At 48.0% G+C, this 19,782-nt stretch overlaps 1 protein-coding gene across 4 annotated transcripts in view; it reads left to right on the forward strand.

The window, feature by feature from the left end:
• The window catches only part of AKNA (AT-hook transcription factor), a 442,732-nt gene that overhangs the window by 386,405 nt on the left and 36,545 nt on the right, over positions 1–19,782 (forward strand). For all 4 annotated transcript variants that reach the window (XM_069609684.1, XM_069609685.1, XM_069609686.1 and 1 more), the window contains exons 18-19: positions 8,575–8,687; positions 15,463–15,582. In XM_069609684.1, the coding sequence (XP_069465785.1) occupies positions 8,575–8,687; positions 15,463–15,582 (233 nt within the window). The remainder of the gene's footprint in view (positions 1–8,574; positions 8,688–15,462; positions 15,583–19,782) is intronic.

Raw genomic sequence — 19,782 nt, forward strand, 5'->3', positions numbered from 1 at the left:
TGAGGGACTTCTCTATAAGCAAAAAGAAGGCATGGCAGTAGAAGGTCCCATTTTCTTCTAAGGGGTTCCTCTAAAGCACCGATCATGCTCTTCATAGTAGATTTAAACCTTTCCACCAACCCGTTAGTTTGGGGATGTAAGGCTGTTGAGAACTTGTAAGTCAGTCCACAGTTCTTGCACATGGTCTGCATGTAGTGGGACATAAAGTTTGATCTGCTGTCAGAGATGACTTCCTTAGGAAAACTTACCATGGTAAAAATACCAATGAGGGCCTTAGCCACTGCCTGAGCAGTAACAGTTCTCATAGGTATGGCCTCATAATACCTGGTAGCATGGTCTACCACAACCAATATAAATCGGTAGCCTGAGGAAGTTGGAGGGTCTAGGGGACCAACAATCTCAATCCCCACCCTCTCAAAAGGGCTCCCACCACAGGGAGGGGCACAAAAGGTACCACATTCTTGGACCCACTCTTGCCAGAAGTCTGACAAATGTGGCCGCTCCTACAGAATTGATCTACATCAACCCCCATCTTGGGCCGGCAGAAGTACAGAGATAGCCTCTCTTTGGTCCTCTTGAAACTCAAGTGACCAGCCAGAGGGATCTCATGTGCTAACTGTAGGATCTTTTGTCTTACCTCCTCAGGCACTACCAGTCTCCTGTAATCCTCTGGGGTAGACTCAGTAGGTTCACTGTAGAGGAGGTCATCCTCCCATTTAAGCCTATGCTTCCCTGGCTCTTGCCCTTCCAGCTGGGAAGCTGTCTGCTGGCGCAGACCTTCTAGAGAGGGACGCTCTCTTTGTCCTCTGCTGAAATCTGCCTCAGAAGGTCCACCTTCTGCAAGTAAAGTCTGCAGCTCCGGATGGTCTCTAGGAACCAGATCTCCAATGCAGGGAATGTTTTCTTCCAGCTCTGTGTCACCAGTAGCTGATTCCACTGAATTTGGATGGTCCTCCCACTCAGCCTCACCTGGGGAAGGGGTCACTGGGGGTGCATGGAGGTACAACGTTGTTTCATCGCCTGCTGTTACATCGCCAGGCTTTTAAACGTGCACATTACATTGTTTGTGCTCATCAAATTTGTTAGGGGGGGTGGGAAAGGGCAAATAAGGGTTTGGGCAGGTGGGCAATAGTAAAAAATAAGTGTGGGTGGGCGATTTGGGGGAGGAACCCCCAAAAAAACAAAAAAACTAACGATGAGCACATTCGATGGAATGTGCACATTTTAAAAGCCTGGCGATGTAAAATCAGGCGATGAAATCACATGGAACCGACATGGGACAGTCCTCTTGGGTATGTCCTTGTCCTATGTACAGGTTTAGGTTTCCGCCTTTCCTTCTCCCAGAAACCTTGGTTTTCCCCTTTGTCTCTTTCCTTTCCTTTCCACAGGAAGGGTGGCCTTCCTGTGGACTCGGGATATTGGAAATCTCCTCAGCCTCAAACTGAGAGTCTCTTAAGGTTGCTTCTCAGGCCAATCTTGTTTGCTCCTGCTTCTTTTTGCTGGGAGGCCTGGGGGTACTAGACACTACTCCAAGAGTTTTGAATTCATTTCCCAACAGGACTCCCCCTGGCACTTCATTCTGTACACTAACAGGAATTCTGACTGTCATATTATTGCACTAGATGAGAGTTGGCAGAATAGCAACCATTTGCATAGGCCCTCCTGCAAGTTTAGTGGGACCTTTAGGTGCCTTAGCTACATCCTCAGGTTTGAAAAAACCCATCAATCACTGTAATGCTTGCCCTAGTGTCCCTGATGGCAGGGGTTTGCTGTCCTTATAATATTTGTTTGTGCTGTCTGGAGTGGAGTTATAAACATCCTCATTCTGTTGTTCCCACAGACCAAGGGACACTAAAGATACACTGGCTTGAACTCCAATGGAGTCTTCAGGCAGTAGTTGAAAGTGTGCACTTGCCACTTGTGCTTCTCCCTCAGGGATGAAGGTTAAGGAGGTAGCATGAACCCCTGAAGGTTTACCCGTACATCTGGGATCCCCTTTCACATGATCTACAGACCCACATACAAAACATTTCCCAAATGTTTTCTGGAATGGGGGTTTCTGTTGACCTCCCTCTGTTTTCGCACAAGAGAGTTCACTAGACCTACCAGGTTCCCCATGGAATTTACCCATGTTATGTTTGTGGTCCTTTTTTGGATGGTTGGAATTAAAATTCTCTTTAATCTCTTTCTTGTGCAGCTTCCCCTCTTCCTTCTTGTGAGTGGCCCAGAGTCTTTGAGTGGCCCTGTTGGCTACCCATAGGTCAGCAGCTTCTGCGAGCTTTTTAGGATCAATTTCTTTTGAGTCAGCCAGGTGCTGTCAGAGCACGTATCAAAAATAGATTCAAGCAAAAACAGATTTCGCATTCTAGTAGACAGAGAAGACCCTGAAAGGAAAGCAAAATCAAGGGACATCTTTCTCATTTCCATTTCATGCTGCATTTCTCTTTCTCTTAGTTTCACCTCTTGATGTTTGGTTTAGGCTTGGACATCTAGTTTCCTGAACTCCAACCCTAAACTTAGACTCTCAAGTGAAATATAGGCCCTCATTCTGAGGTTGGCGGTAATGGATACCGGGCACCGGTAAGGAGACCGGTGCCGGTAATCCCTTACCGCCCTACTACAAGGTCCCTTAGCAGGTCCCTCCTTTAATGCCTGGTCCAACCTGGCATTATGGACCGGACCGGTTAAAAGGGACCAGGGCGCAAATAACGGGCTTGACATTCGCAAGCCCGTTAGTTGCGCCCTCCCCATTCCCATTGAGCCGTATGGGGGCTCAGATGGGAATGGGGAATGGTTTGGTGAATGGGGACTTACCGGTCCCGCCAAGGTCGGACTAGACCGGTAAGTCCCCATTGCACCAATCCGGACACGGTACCATTATTGGTGGCAGTCATGGCGAAATAGCGCATTGACTAACACCAAACTCAGAATGAGGGCCATAGTCTGGGTTTAGATTTGGACCTTGTAGGGACCCAATGGGAAGTGACAGAGGTACAAGGTCAGGCTGTGGAAGAGGGTGGCTCCATTCTGGAGACTCTTTACCCTCCTCTGACTGACTCTGCTTGCAGATTGGAGTTTGACTCTAAACTAGGATCCTCATCATTATCTTCCACATTATTTGGGTGAGTAGGTGTTACAGACCTACTACCCAAGCTTTGGTTATTTAACAACCTTATCATCAATTCACATATTTTTTTCCTTTCAGAGTCAGACCCCTAGGTTTACACATATCTTTCAGTGGTTCTACTGTCAGGCAAGTCAGGATTGACTCATTAAAGTTATCTATATTTGGCATGTTAGAATTGCTTAACTTGTTGGTGGAGCTTCTTAGCCTTGTGGCTGGTTTAGTTGGGCACAAGTACAACAAATAGTCAATGTAACCACTCTACGCCAATCCCACTGCTGCCACCAGTGTTAGGTAAGAGTTGGTGTAGTCACACTAGGTAAGACTACATAACCTTATCTGCTTGGTATTAGGTAACCCACGTTTTGCTATAGGTCTGTACATTTTGCTCTAGGTCTGTACTACACAAGTTAGTAGTGTGACTGAGCAGCCAGGCCTATCTAAAGAGGGGTAAATGTGACTGTAGCGCCGTAGCAATGAAATCCGTCAATACAAGTAACCAAGTAACACTTACACTCAAGATTTCAGTTATAAATCATTATTTATTTACTTCACATCCATATTTAAATAAGCATTCTTTAAAAAGGCAATTCATGTAAAAATGTAAATATGTTTTAAAAAGAATTTTCAGAATCAGAACAAATTAGTGGATAATCTTTGGATATGCTTCATACACAATTCCTACACCCTGAGGTGACTTGAATCACAAGGACAGTAATGCCATTTATGTATCACACTAGTTATACTTAGTAGATTCTGAGGTTGCAGAAAGGAAAGGTTTAAGGAAGGAAAAAGGTTAAACAGGTCCTCAGTATATGTGAGGACACTTAAATCTTCTAATGAAATCTAGACAAGCCTTTCCCGGCAATAACAGTCTAAAACAAGTTACCACCTATGATCGACAAACAATATCAAAGTCAATGGGCTAGAAGTGTCTTTAGGGAGCCAGGACAGCCAAAGTCAATTTGGAACAGTCTAAAGAGTTAAGTCACTTCTTAGATAGAAAATCTTGCACAAAGTTAAAGAGTTTGTAGAAATCCCTTGTAGGGTCACAAGCTATTAAGTCTGTGCAAATAGAGTTGGAATCAACTCTAAAGGTTAGCTAATTCGATTCCCAACTGAGAAAAGCACAGCTAAAAGACAGTGAGGTAAGTAACCCAAGTCTAAACAGTACCTCTGATTTGAAGAAGAGTTGTCCAGCTGGATTCTGTCTTGCTACAGCAGTGCATATTCCGTGTTCCTGATCCACAGTCGTGGGGACAAGAGGGGGGACATCTGCAGGGCTCCTGCGGCAGTAGTTCAGAGGTTGTCTTCAGCTACGGGCTCTTTTCAGTTCAGCAGCACTTGCAGTTTCAGCGCTTAGTAAACAGCACTGTCACGGATCTCGGATACCGGTTGGGCTTCCTTCACTCCTTGGGTCCTGCACTCTGTTGAGGGGACTTGAGCTCTGGTCGTCCTGCTTCTGAAGGCTCCTTAGGAGACTCCTGGAGCTTCTGGACAGATTTCATATGTTACACTCGACTATGGATTTCTCCAGCCCTGGCACCCGGTTCTTGCAGCAGTGAAGAAGTACAACCAGTCAGGGAAGGTGGTCCAGTGGAGTCTGTGTCATTGTTAGTTGGTACCACTAACCCAAGGGAAGAAGTCGTCCCTTCCAGAGCTTCTCTGTCGAATTGAAAAAGGAGTTTCAGCACAGCAGCAGGCCTTCAACGGGCAATTCAAACATCCAGGAGGATGCAGCAAGCTGTGTTCACGGTTTCTTCGTCGGGTGTTTCTTCCATTGGTCGACTGTGCCTCTAGTCCCAAAACCACTCACCTTTTAAGCTGGTTTCTCCCATTCATGCACAGCCTAGAGTGTCAATCACACAGCAACCAGCCAATCAGGACTGGTTGCATTGAGGCACTGCTAGAGACAAAGTACAGGGGATTAGCCAGAAATTAGAATTCTCCCTAACACTCCTCTGCTCTATTTATGCCTTCCAGTTTCTTTGTCTCTCTTTCTCTGTCCCTAGCTCTCTGTCTCTCTCATACACACACTCTCACTCATTCTTTCTCTCTTTACTCCGCCTTTTGTGTCTATCTCCCCTCCGGTTCACATCTTCCTTTTAACTCTTTATAACTTCACTGACATTCTGCACCCAACACCACACTTTCTGTATGTAGCTTTACTTTATTCCCTGTGTAGCCCCTGTTTCCCAGCACTGGTCCAAGCAACGGTGCGCACCTCCCTCACCCAAAACAAGGACAGTCCCCATGGGACCCACAACTCCTACCCCCCAGGCCCGCTGGGTAGGAACGGGTGTTGCACCTCAAAATAAAATTGCTCATAACAGGAGATCGGCTGCACCTGGAGTTCTTAGATCACTAAGGGAAACAGACGTGAGAGTGAATTTCATGGGAATCCCAACAGGGACTCCTCTTTATTTATAAAACCCCTTAACCTGTAATACTTTTCCCATTCTGATTCCCTAGGATTCCCCTGGCGTGAGCTCCATTTAAATGGGGACCTGCTACTTCAGCTCAGCCTTCCTTGGAGGGGTCTCAAGGACCCTTAGAGTGAGTCTGAGGCAACAGTACCCTTATATGTACTCAGGTACCACCTGCAGTGTGAGGCTAGAGGATGGCCTCTATGGGTGGATCCATCCCGCTCGGCACCCTCAGGCATGCCGCCACACTGTTCCACTACATAATAACGCTACATAATATTGCCACAAAAAAAACCTACTTCCTGCTTAACATTTAACTTAATATGTACATATAACTACACATACACATTTGCAGTAACATACAACATATATACTTCATAGAACACTATGGGGGTCATTACAAGTTTGTCGGTCTGGGAACTACAGTACTGGTAAGCTTTCCGGTACTGTAGTTCCCGGACTGGCAAACTACGAGTTCTGCTCGCGGCTGCCGTTACGGCACCCACGAGCGGCGCATATTTGAATGGTGCCGGTGCATCCGACCTCCCCATTCTCATTGAGCCTTATGGGGATCAAATGGAAATGGGGAGCATTCCATTCCAGCGCCCGCAAATGGGCAATTACTGGGTCCAGCAGGGCCGTAATGACCCAGTTATTGCCCATTCGCAGGCGCTGGAAAAAATTGCAAGTTTGGCGGCAGCCTGCCGGTTTTACCAGCAAGGCTACCGCCAAACTTGTAATGAGGCCCAATGTCACAATGGGGCGACTGCTGCAGTCAGTCACCCCCTTTCAGTACCTAAGGTTTGTGCCTGGTGGTGACACTGTCTGTGGGCTGGCTGCTTGCAGGGCTGGCTCTGTGCTAGTTTTAACGCTGGCTGTAGACATGGCTGCTTGATGGCTGGCTAGTGGAGGACTCTGCTGACAACTGGGATCTGGCCCCCCTTCTTTCTTCAGGGTGGCATTGTCACCACATGGGGCTACCCATGCTCACTGTGCAGCCTGCCCTCTTTCATTGTCCTGGGTGGCCCCCTGCATGATTGGGGATCCACCCGTTGCCACTGCCACTCCCTGTGGCCTTGTGTAACCTTCAGGGTGGGCCACATTGGCTGGGGGGCCCACCCGCGCTCACTGCCGCCACCGCGGCCATTCCGCATCTTCTGGGTGGCCCAGGAGGTTTGGTGGCCCATCCATGATCACGTCACACCCCAGCAGCATTTCCAGATCTTTAGGATGACCCTGTTAGTGTGGACGCTGCTCCACGTCACCGCATGGCACGCACTGCCATTTTATTTTCAGGCAGCATCCCCAGTTTCATGGCAACAGGCGATGATGCCACGGATCACTGCCGCGCGCCACGGTCTTCTGTCACTTGGCCCTCCCCCTCAGCAATGCGTTCTTAGACGCAGGGGGCGGGCCGCTGTTTTCACCTGGGCTGCACCGCTGGGCTGCCCAGGGCTTTTCTTCATCTGGGCTACCAAACAGAGCAGCCTGGGACTTCCTCCCTACTCCTCTTCACTCGGGCTGGCCAGCGAGGGACTTCCTCCCTCCCCCTTTTCACTCAGGTTGGTCTGTGAGGCCAACTCAGGACTTTATCTTCACTGCTCCACTCTCCTGGGAGGAGAACACTTCTCCGTCTTCCCTCTTTGTGTCCCGGGCTGTGCCTAGCATACACAGCCTGGGAGGACTTTTCTGATGCGCTCGCCTCGCTGGCTACGAGGCCGGCCGCCAGGGGCACGGCTGGGCCACCTGGACTGGGCTGCCTCCCATATGTTGTCCTGGCAGGGCTGGTATGCTGCCTGGGCTCTGGATACTGCAGGCCTGTCCGGTCTGGCCCCCAGGCAGGCCGACAGCTGGCAGAGCCCTAGGGTGGCTGAGCTGCCCCTTGCATCAGCAGCTCAGCTCCTTCGATCACTCTCTGAGGGGGCTCCCCCATGAGTCATTTAGCTTAGGGCTCCCATAGCAGCAAACCCCCCCCTCCACCCCAGTTAAGTCCCTCTCCGCCTCTCCTTTCTGTTCCTCTTTCTCAACTGTCTTATGTTTTTAAATCCTCATTGATTCTTTTCTCCCCTGCCCAGTCCATTCTTGGGCAGGGGTGTTCTGTTCTATTGTTCTTTTCTTTCTGTTTTCAGCATTCCATCCACCCCCATGGTGGGCTGGATGGTATGATCCGCACACATACACAGCCCATATAAATAAAGAAACACACTACAAATGTATTAACCTACTTTTATTACCATGGTGTCTGTGTCTTTTATTTACAGGTGTTCTCTTAGGGGACATGCAGGTACTACTAGACGGGCCCCGTGGAGCCATGGGCTCCACCTGCATGGGTGTTTCTATCTCTCTGCATAATGCCTTCTTCCTCTCTCATGGTCTCCTATGTTCCACTTCTCTTTTGCAATCATCAACCACTTCCTTTATTTCTGTATTACCCTCTCCTGCTATTGTTTGCTCATTTGTTCACTCACCTTCCTTTCTTTCTCAAGTAACGATCTCCTCCTCTTTTGTCGCCATTATTTTTCCTCACTCACACCTCCACTCTTCCCTCCCTCCCTCTCTGTCTCTCTCTCTCTCTTTCTCCTGACTTTCTCAGAACGTGTGTATTTCTTCCAGTGCATTCTTGTGTTCCTGATTGGTCCACCTCTCAATTCACCCTCGTTCTTTCCTGCAATTCTCATCCAGCCCAATTCTGGGAAGCTAATTTCAAGGACTGGATACTAACAGAAGGATCAATGCCGTATTTCCATCATCACTTCTGTGTCCTGGGGCCTAACGTTAATTATTAATATTCAGAGGGCTTTGTGTAGCATCAAGAAAAGCGAAATGTTTGCTCACTTATGGGAGATAATGGCTAAATGTTCGATTATTCCTTCTCCTTTCCTGGATTACAGTTAATGTCAGGTCGGGAGAACGGGTCCCAATCTCTGCCCCTTCCCTGATTGTCCTGGATGCCACTGCATTCTCTTGCATCTTTTTCCCAGTCTCTGATGTGCGCCATTGACTTGTCTTTTTCTTGTTTGGTAGAATATCGACAGTGGGGACACCCGAGGCATGTGGAGAGCCTCTCCGCAAGCAGAGACCCTCTGTGCGGGTGAGATCAGCCTCTCTGCCCCGAGATGGGCCAGAGCTGGACCTCAGTAAGTGACGCTGATACCTCACACACACCCCATGTCCCCAGCTCTTACTGTGCATTTGTATATGTGTTATTTGTTAAACAGGACTGTGTCGCTGTGCAGTACAATCCTTCCCTTATGAGATGCCACATCACTGAACAGTGGGAAGGCCCTTTTCAACATTACAGACTAGACATGTAATGGTCATCATGTCTTGCAAGTTTTTGCTTAACTAATGCATCTAATCCCTAACAATACAGCACACCAAGGAGGATGGGCTCTATATAGGCACGTAGTGAGTCTTAGGGGGTCATTAGAAGTTTAGAGGTAGCCATGCCGCTGTAAGCGGCATGGCTACCCCCGTACCAGGTACTGGTCCGGGTTCCTCGAATGACGAATTACTGGGCCATTCCAACCTTGGAGGGCCCGGAAATTCCTCATTCAAGGAACCCGGACCCGGTACATCCCCATTCCCATTCGAGCCGCCGAAGGGCTCAATGGAAATGGGGAGGGTGCTAACAACGGGCCCGTTAAGGATGCCTGTTTTTACCAGGCAGCCTTAGCGGGTCCCGCGCCAGAACTCGTAATGTGGCGGTAAGGGGTTTGTTTGTTTAGTATTTATTATGCGCACCGAACCCTGGAGTTTAAGGGCACGAAGGTAAGAAGATGTACAGCTTGGAGCACGGTTACAGGTCACAGGTTGCAGGTCATTGGTTACAGGCATATAATACATGAGACAGGTAACCGGCATGTGAGAGCAAGTTCATGCATTCATTTAACATTTGTTGTAGTCAACCAGTTGATCAGATTTTGTCTGAATTTGGTAAAAGATTGTTCTAGCCTCGCAGTGATGGGTAGTTCATTCCACAATTGAGCGGCTTTGACTGGGAAGCTAGCTCCACCTATGATGGCAAGTTTAAATCGGGGTACTTGGAGGCAATTGGTGTTGGCTAGTCTTGTTTGTCTTGTGGAGTGTGTTCTGGTGATTCTGTCCTTTAAGTATTGTGGGGCTTTGTTATAGAGTGATTTGTATATGAGGGATGCGGTTTTGAGTCTGATTTTTTCGAGGGTGGAGAGCCATTTATGTTTCCTTCTTGTTTCTGAGATGTGATCTGTCTTGGGGATGTTCAAAGCGGCTCGGAGGGCATTGTTTTGCTGTATCTGAATTTTGTTAATGGTAGATTTAGTTTCTCCTATGTACAATCCGTTACAGTAGTCTAGTTTGGAAATGATTAGGGCTCTGGCTAATGTTAGACAACTGTGCTGAGATAAGAATTGTTTTCCTGCTCTGATGAGTTTACATGTGTAAGCTGTTGATGAGGCTAGGGAATTAACCTGTTTGGAGAATGATAGGTGGAGTCAAGGTAAATACCTAACGTTTTTACTTCTTTGGCTACTTGTATGCAGTTCTCATCGATGATGAAGGCGGAGTAGTTTGTACTTAGTTTACTAATGAGGGAAGCGTTACCTAGGATAAGGAGCTCAGTTTTATCATCGTTCAGGCATAAGCCATGGGTTGCCATCCATGCCTGAACGATGCTGTAGATTTTGTTCACCAGTGCTAAATCCCTTTTGCAGTCCCCTGTAAGTGGGAGGAGGATCTGGGTATCGTCGGCGTAATTAGTATACGTGATACCCAGATGGTCCAAGTCATCAAACAGGGGCTTAGTGAAGATGTTATATAGCGTTGGTGAAACGCAAGATCCCTGTGGCACTCCACAGGTGATAGGGATGGGGTCTGCAGCTGCTGTAGGTGAGAAGACCCTCATGGTACAGTCACTAAGGAATGATTGGATCCACACTATAGCCTCATTGGAGAAGTGTGCTGCTGTATCTAAGTGGTTACACAAGACTTTGTGATCCACTAAGTCAAATGCGGCAGATAAGTCTAATAGCAGGAGAAGTGCTGGTTTTCCAGAATATCGTACTTTATCTATTTGGTCTTTTAGGTCAATCAATGCAGTTTGTGCCGTGCAGTGGGTGGAAGCCGGATTGGCGGGAGCCTAGTAAGTGGTTTTGTTCCAAGAAGTTCTGGATTTGGATGTATGCCATCTTATCCAGAATCTTCAAGAGGAATGGTACGGTAGTAATCTGTCTATAATTAGTGGGTATAGCCGGGTCTGGAGTTGCCTTTTTAAGGAGTGGGAGCACCCAGGACTCTTTTAGGTTACTTGGCATGGAGCCCGAGGTAAAAGAGGCATTAATCAACTTTGTCATAAATGGTGCTAGGTCTCGTGCAGCATCTTTGATGAGTTGTGCTGGGCAAAGGTCTCCTTTGCAGTTGGACGGTTTTAGACCTAGTATTACTTTCTCCACCTCTAATATAGAGACTTTGGAGAAGTAGAATTGGGTGGTTGGTTTAGGGTTGGAGAGCGTCTTAGTAGAAGGTAATGTGGTAGAGGCTAAGGTCTTGCGTTTGAGTTCTATTTTCTTTTGGAGGTTTAGGACTTTGTTAGATAATGCATGCTGGATTTCAGAGCACCATTTTCTGTCTTTGAGCCAGTTATCTTGAGGCATTATAGGATTTTTCAGTTCTCTGAGTATGGAGAACAATTTCTTTGTGCTTGAATTGGCTTGTGAAATTCTATTGTTGTAGGTCTCTTGTTTGGCTAAGATGATTTCTTTTTTATATTGGGATGAAATGTTAATTAATTTCAGTTTATTTTCCGGAGTGGGGTGAGTTTTCCATGTATTCTCCAATTTCCTTTTTTCTAATCTGAGAGGGGTGAACCAGTTATTCAGGTGGCTCTGTGTTTTGCTGTTTCCAAGCTTAAGTGGAGCAATAACATCAAGGGTTTTGTTCATAATATTATTAAATTCTTCCACTAAGTCATCAGGGTTTAGGTTGTTAGGTAGAGCGTTCAAAGTGGGCATGATGCCGGGGAGTAGTTTGTCTAGTGTCATTTTTTTTTGTTTCTGGTAAGTGCAGGTGGTGCACAAGGTTGTTGCAGTTTAGGGGTAGCAATATCCAAGGAGAATGAAATGAGATGGTGATCTGTCCATATTTGAGGTGAGATAGTAAGGGTGGAAATTTTGCAGTTATGGTCAGCAATCCAATCTAGGGTTCTCCCTTTGATATGCGTGGGCTCAAGCACTCTTTGGGTATAGCCCAGCTCAGTCAGGATATTGGATGCTGCTAAGGCTTGTGGGTCATTGATATCATTGAAGCCAATATTAAGGTCACCAAGTAATATTGATTTGGTGGTGCCTTTGAGGTTTTCTGAAAGGATGATAGATAAGTCTTCTATGAAGGTCTTGATGGGACCAGGCGGACTATATATCAAGTGGAGGTTAAGAGTTTGAGAGTTAGCTGTGGGAGTCTTAGTAGACATTATCTCACAAGATTCAATGGTTGGTGAAGGAGTAAGTCTCATGCCCAGCTTAGTTTTGGCGATGATGGCTAGTCCGCCACCTCGAGATCCACATCTATCCGTTCTAAGGATAGTGTAGTTGTCAAGAACAGCTAGGGATAGTGCTGGGCCTGATGCCTCATGCAGCCATGTTTCTTTTATGGCTAGGAAGTCGTAGTCTTCAGTAGAGATGACTTCAGATATTTGTATGGCATGGGCGACTAGAGATCTAGCGTTTATTAAGGCTCCTTTAAGTTTGGGTATGGAGTTTGTTGGCGAGAGTGAGATAAGGTTTATTGACGCTGTGGGACTTTTTTCTCTATTTATTTGCAGGTTGTTATGCCTTTTGTAGTTATGAGAGCTAGGTTTGGATATGGGTTCACTGGCCATTTTGGTTTGATTGTTGTTGGTTTCATATTTGATAATAGGATCAAAGATTCTAGGTAGTCGTGTTCGTAATCTTATGTTTCTCTCGGTTATGTTACATTGTGTCATAGGTTGTTGTGTTGTTGTTCCTGTAGAGGGCGACCTAATGTGTAGTCCCAGTAGTATGAGTAAAGTGCCCAAATGTGCTTGGTTGGACAATATAAGGTACATTATATAATGTGTAGGGTACCCTGTATCTAAATGAAGGACTAGTTAGTCTAATTGTCTAGGTGGGGCTGCAAAGTAGCAGCTTAAGGAACTAAGTCTGATGACACATCTAGATTTCAGAATCAAGATACAGCCAAAATTACAGTGAGAATGATCTCGGCCGGCACAGATATCTAATGCTAATAATCTATTGCACAGTTATCTGATCTAGGTGAGGCACAAATAGGATACATGCGATAGTCAAAAGTAGGGCACATGTGTGCTAGATGCGATAGTCAGATAGTCTAGATACAGCTATCACAAGGCAGGGCACGTAGCTGATGCTTCTATGAAAGGCAGGGCACGTATCAACAATCAAATAGTAAAGAGGCACTAGCCAAACTTATTAGAGGCAATGCAGGCAATCAAAACACTGAGCAGTCAGCACATGTTAAATGGAGCATTTAGCCAGGCTTATTCAAAGCAGTTCATGAAGAGGCAAGGCGGTCAATATATGCAGGGTGGGCTACTAAGCTGATAAATGCAGGTGAGGGTAAGCAGTGAATGCGCAGGTTAACATAACATAGTAATCGTATATTAGGATGCAAAGATCAAGTAGGTCGGTTTACAGTATACCTGTGCAGACGTTGTGAGCACCAATGGTACAATCTAGTATGGCCGGAAACGTGAAGGTGGCGTGAGCTGCGAGCTGGGATGGAATAGCAGGCAGGTGATCGAGTAGATAGTGCTGCATTATAGTTCACCATAGTTCGGGATCATGTGCTGCCCCATCGTGGTTATTTGGGTCCATCATGGCGGAGGTAGGGTTCCTTCAAGATATCTTTGGGAGGCAGCAACAAGGGAGTAGGCCACGCCGCGCCTTCCGTGCACCGAACAGGGTGCAAAACAGGGCCTTTGTGTGGCCTTCATGCTGGCCGGTGTATCCGCCTGCCGGCGGATGTGTAATTTCAAAAATGCGGTTAGCGAGGCTCGGCCTCGTTGTGGCTCCGCGATGCGCCCGGCATGCCTGGGTCAGGCACTGTGCAGGACAAGGTCAGGCAACTCTTCTACCTTGTGCATCCGTAGCTCGTGGGCAGGATAAATGCGGTGATGTGGCTTCTGAGGAGGGGGAGAGGGCTCCTGCCCGCTACCCTTGCCGTGGGGTGCTGAAGTGGGGCCCAGGGCACAAAACAGGGCCTTTGTGTGGTCTTCGTGCTGGCCGGCGTATCCGCCTGCCAACGGATGTGTAATTTCAAAAATGACACACCTTTACCGGCACTGTTAACCCCTTACCGCCACAGTCGTAATGACCCCCTTATTCTTGGAGTGCTCTGTCCTCATTCCTCCAAGCTCATTGGATTTCCCAACTGCATGACATATCATACACGGACATTTTCTGCAAAGAAAACTAGAAGGCTAAAAAGAGGAGCCCTGGCACCTGTACCCAGACATTGGCTATAACCTGTATGCACCTGTTGGGTCATACCACCTCAGGACCTTTCTATGCCTCCATACAGCAGGATGGCAGAGACTGGCATGGTTGATAGGCTCATCTGAAGGAAGTGGGCTTAAAGCCTGTGTACAAGTGTCACAAATCACCTTTACATATTGCTACATCCAGTAGCCTTTCTCCACACTCATGGAAAAAGTTAAACAATTCTAATTAGTAGGAGATATCTTATTCAATAATATCAGGTTTCTAAGTAAAGTACTTTATTAATGGCTGTTATTATTACTCAATGTAGTGGTGTTCAATTTCTCAAAATCAGAATAAGGAATGGTTAAGTCGGCCCTGCTAGGATTTGAACTTGCAAAGTGCAGTCTGACCCAACATCAGAGGTGTGCGCTTAACCGATTAGTTATCAACCCACTGTTTATGCATCCATTGTCACAAGATGTTTTAAGAAGAGTTTTACACAACAGAGTGCCTGATGTAGAACTGAGCTCCATGGAATAGTGTTAGCTAAATCCAGAAAGAGTAACTCAGGTGGATTTCCTTTGCATGCATCTAAAAGAACAAAGATCTGGAAAGTTGCAGAAGCATTCTTGAAGTATTCTGCATGAGCAAAGATCCCCAGGAGGGATTCCAGTTCTGGCGTGGCATTTTGAAATCAATATAATACCAAATGAGCTGGAGCCCAAGAACATGTTCCTGCTTCTGAGAGAATCTATTGCCTTGAGATGGGAGCAGGAGAAAGGAGGCCATTGCTAGTACTAATAGGTTCCACAACAAGAGTTGATTTAGCAAATAAAGCATAGCTACTCAATGTGTGGCCTTCCATATGGAAGGCCACACATCTGATTTTTACATCAACTCCCATGCTCCCTACCCAGCATACCCAATAGTGAAGGATCATGGGAACTGTAGTCCACAATATGAGTTACTCTTTATGTGGAGGGCCACAAAGTGTAACTATGCAGTATGGAGACCCCAAAGTCAAGTGACACCAGGGGGACTCATGAGCTTCATCCCAATTTGGTTTTGAAGGTGAAGTGGAGGCTATGAATGCAAAAACTGGCGGCACCATTCAACTAGAAAGGTCTCCTTGATGGAGAGAGAATCTGGGCACATGCCAGCAAAGCACATTTGATGTTCAGCCTTGAAACAAAAAGGCTTGTGCTTTAAAAAAGGATAGCAAGTGTTGGTAAATCACCGGCCATACTGTAGATTGCAGACGACATTGGAGGGTCCCATTGCCATGCAGAGAGGACACCTTTTTATGCCTGATCCCTGAACCCAGTGTGCAGGACAACAGTGCTGCTAGATCCCTGGCCCCAGTTCCCCAGATTAAGAATAAAGTCAGATCACTCAGAGTAAGGTAAAACAAAATGGGCATTGCGCAATCCCTTATGCTGCTTCTGCTCTTTCTTTCCAGGTTTGGAGTCGGACCGCCCTCTCCATCGGCCACGTAGTCAAACATTCCAGCCAGGATGGGCCAATGGGTACAGTATGCAGAGACCTGGTAATGCTGCTAGCTTCGTGGGGCCTTACACAGGTGGGTGAAGAAGGGTGTGTTCATCTCAATACGGCATGTGGTAAAATGGTATGGTATGTGTGACAAATCATCTTCCGGGGCACCACTGGTCCAGGGGTGAATATCGGTTTCTAAACCATCAATCAGCCCCACACCTCTAGTACACCAGAAGAGATCCAAACAGATTGGAAACACAAGCAAATTATAAACCTTCTTGTCCAGCGAAAATACAATTATTACCCAACAATAAAAGGGACTGTTCCATCAAGGTTTTATAAAAAAATCTACTTAATTATTATCACAACAGACAGTTCTAGCACACTTCAAAATACAACCCACCCTGTATAGGAATGCAGAGGACAGGCCGTTTCAAAGAAGGAAAAGGGATGCACCCTGGATACTGACAGGAGGGTAGTCTGTATCGTAAATAATCGTAACAATTCAAGGATACTTGGCTTCAGCACAAAGTGAGCAATGGGTCTTTACCTGTCTCTAGGGGCCTTCGGAAAAGGACCAGGGGAACATAACAAAAATGTATCTTGTGCTGTAGGTGTTCAGGGTGCTCAACAGGGTTGAGTCATTTTCAGGGCGCTTTCCAGCTTCTGTGACAGAGGTCAAGGTGGGATATAGCCGTGTGTATCCGGTGGCAAACAGTTCGGCGAGCAAAGCTGGATGGAAGGCTGCAGGCTGGCCTACATGGCGGCTCGGGGTCAGGAATCGTCTCAGTGCTGGTCGCAGGTTCTGAAGCACTGGTCGAGACGACTCGGATGTCTTTAAGTGATTGCAGCTTGACACCGGACGGCGTTGCAGTTCGAGGAACTCGACTGGCTCGAAAATGTCCTTTTAAGGCAGACGTCCGTAGATGCTCATTGATGCACTTCTCCTAGCTTCTTCAATGGGCTTGTGTCATCCTTTAAGGCGGGGGAGCCGGGGAGTGTGTTGCAAGCTGCTGCCTTGTCCTTTGTTGTAGGTTCAGGGACCTTCTGGAACTTCCCACCTAGAAAGCTTGCTGCAGAGCCTTGCTGGGCATGCTGTTTGCTGGCTGGGTACTGGTTCTGGAGCGGCTGAATGTTCATCTCCCTCTGTTCCCTGGGAGATGTACGAGGAGGGATCTTGCTTCCCTCTTTGGAAATTCTGGCATTCTTTCACTGGCGGAAGATGTAAGGCAGACTGTACCTTCAACCTTCCAATGACGAGTTCTTCTTGCTACTCCTTGCAAAGTCTTCAGATGATCTGCCAAAAGAGGGGCTTAGCCCTCTTTTAAGGCCGGATGGGCCACAGTGATTGGTTTCGGCTAAGCCTATCTTAATGATCCAATGCTGGGGTCCCCACCAACAGTCTCCTGTATGTGTGAGGTTATAACCAGAGTGCTTTGCAACAGGATAGGTAAAGTGGTGAAAACATGTGATACTAAGTCCCACCATCACCTTGTCTGTTGTGGATGAAATGGATCTCTCTGTGGTTCCTGATTAAAGCAGCAGTTCTCCCTTGAAGTTGTAGCGAGACCAGACTCTCTGACTCCTGCTAACCACATTCTCGTACCTTATGAATGGGGGGTCCCCCGGCAGAGTAAACTACTGTAAACTCGCAGTCCCAGGCATGACAGCTCACTGTCATAGATACTGAGAGGGGGAGCTGCTTCAGGTTGACACAGTTACGCATGCAAGGTTGTTGGGGTTTCCTGTCTCCTTTGTTATCCTCTGCAGCCAGGCCCCATGAGGGCCTGCTTGAAGTACACTCTAATACTATGGTAATTATGGTAATTGCTGCCACCAGCTGCAGGGCCCAACAAAAGAATAGAGACCAGATTATCAAAGAAATAGCAGGTTGCGCTCTATTCCTTTGTTATTTAGCACTGCTCTTTCGAGTGGTCATTTTTTGTGATTATCTTAGATAGCACTGTTTTTAACGACAGCGTGACCGCAAGAAAGAGCAATTATCAAAGGGGCGCTAAGTGCTGCTTTGGTAATTGCTCACCTTAGCACCTCTTTGATAAAGTGACGGGCAGTCGGCCTCCCATGCAGCACAGGCCACGTTAAGTACACTTGGGCATTTAGTGCTGCCTTTCGTTTCCTTATGACAGATGCAGTGTGGTGACATGTTAAAAATAGCTTTGGGTGCACTTGTCTCTACCATCCTTTGATTCCTTTGCCCCTTACATTCCCCAAATTACACCGTCAGTCCCGCTAAAGCCTTCTTTGACTATTGACAGGCTGCATCTCCCATGAGCCTCATTTGCATTTTAAAACGTAACTAATGTCTGCAGTCCTTCGTACATGGTGAAATGACTTTTCAACAACTAAGGTGAAGCAAAAACCCTCATTAGCAATACCTACATTGCATAATTATTAAGAGTTGCAGAACAATATAATTCTCCAGCATGGGGTCTGGCATGGATTCACATGCTCATGAATATTCCCCGTCGTCAGGCTGGGAATCCTCGGTAAAGAAAAAACCAGTATCAGTTTCGTTTCTGATCTGTCTTTCGTAGTAGTAACCAATCACTGGTCTCTGCGTCATACTGACCACAGCCAATGACTGCCCTCTACCTAAGCCCCGCCTCTGGCAGCCATCTTCAGATTTTTACCGCACGTTCATGTGTTGGGATCCTCGTGCTATTGCTCTCGAGCGTTAGTGCTATTTTTTCACGTTTTTTCTCAAAAACTTCGTTTTTTTCAGTCAAAAGAGCCTCAAGCTCCACGACTCTCCATCCGATCAACGGGGACCCGTTTCGGATTCGTCTACGCCCCTCAAGGGTGAAGATCCGTCGAGCTACGCTTTTGGAGGACTCCAGAAGTTTCTCAGGCCCATCTCGGTCATGGCCCAGGAGAAGGGAAGCTCGACGCCCGGAAAGCTGTTCAGGGTCTGCCCTGGATGCCAGCTGCAGAATGTCTTTAAGGAAGACGAACACTCCTTTTGTCTTTACTGCCTACATGAAGATAAGACGCACGTGGAGAAGGACTGTGCGTTTTGCGGCAACATGTCGGAGCGGACCGTGAAGGACCGCCATCAACGTCTCGCCAACTGGCTGGAAGGGAAGAGCCCGTCCGGCGAGAGGAAGAAGAAGAAATCCGAGCGGTCTTCTAAGACCTTTGAGGACGCCCCGGCGACGGGGGTCCAACATAAGGCCAAGCACCGCGAGTCCGCTGGCACCGGGAGCGCCGAACGGTTGGGCTCTACGGGCACCAGGCAGGGCGCACCCTCCCCGGCACCATCAACCACGAGCCAACGCTCTGGGTCGGGTAAGAGGAAGGCCGAGCACCCGGCGAAGCTCCTGGAGAGGCCCCGGTCGAGCTCGAAGGCGGAGCGAGGCAGTGTCCCCCCCCTCAATGAGAAGGCGGTGAGCGCACCAAGGGTGGTGAAAGCCTTAATCCATCCGGCCAAGGCCTCTATCGAGACAGTCGCGGCGGCCCTGACTCAGCCTGTGGAGGCTACGCCTGTGGTGGCGACCTCGGGGCTCAGAGTCTCCCTGCCACCGCGGAGGGAGTCCTCTTTTATGCCCATCGACAGGACCCCTGTGAAACCTCCGACGGAGAAGAAAAAGGTGGGCCAGGAGGTCGCCGTGGATTCGGCCTCAACCTCTGAGGAAGAACTGATCGAGGTCTTAAGCCACGGCGTTGGCGTGGAAGAAGACCAGCCCGTTGGGAGGGATCCCGACGCAGGAGACGACGACATCGTCGAGGGTACCGACGGGGCCCCTGACCGCCCGTCGGATTCCCCTCTGCCAGTGCCGCAAGACAACTCGGCGGCCATTTTGTTGGCTATACAGTCCTTATGCTCAGAGATAAGGACGAGACTGCCGTTACCAGTGGAGGAACCACTCCCGTCGGAGGACCCGGAACCAGGCCCTTCGGGCAGCCCCCCTCCTAAGAAAAGAAGGATTCACCCTCCACCTCCTTTTCAGCCGTCGCGCCGCGTTCAGCCCTCCTCCCCGTCCACGACTCGAGGGGATGATACGGGGACTGACACGGCCGCAACGGGTACGGACGACGAGGTGTACGACGAGGATCTGCCGTCGTCTCCTCCCACCCGGGCTTCCCCGCCCGACGAGATTGGATCTTTTCACTCCATGATCGCCAGGGCATCCGAGCTCTTCCAGCTCTGCCCTGAGGAGAAGAAGAAGGAAGGTTTCCTTTATCAGCGGCGCGAGGCCAAGAGGAAGACGGTCCTCGCGGTACCTCTACTGGACGATATTTGGGATGAGGGCCTCGCCCTCCTCAA

This window comes from Ambystoma mexicanum, chromosome 8 (assembly GCF_040938575.1).
Source record: "Ambystoma mexicanum isolate Mex_15411 chromosome 8, UKY_AmexF1_1, whole genome shotgun sequence".
Lineage (NCBI taxonomy): Eukaryota > Metazoa > Chordata > Amphibia > Caudata > Ambystomatidae > Ambystoma > Ambystoma mexicanum.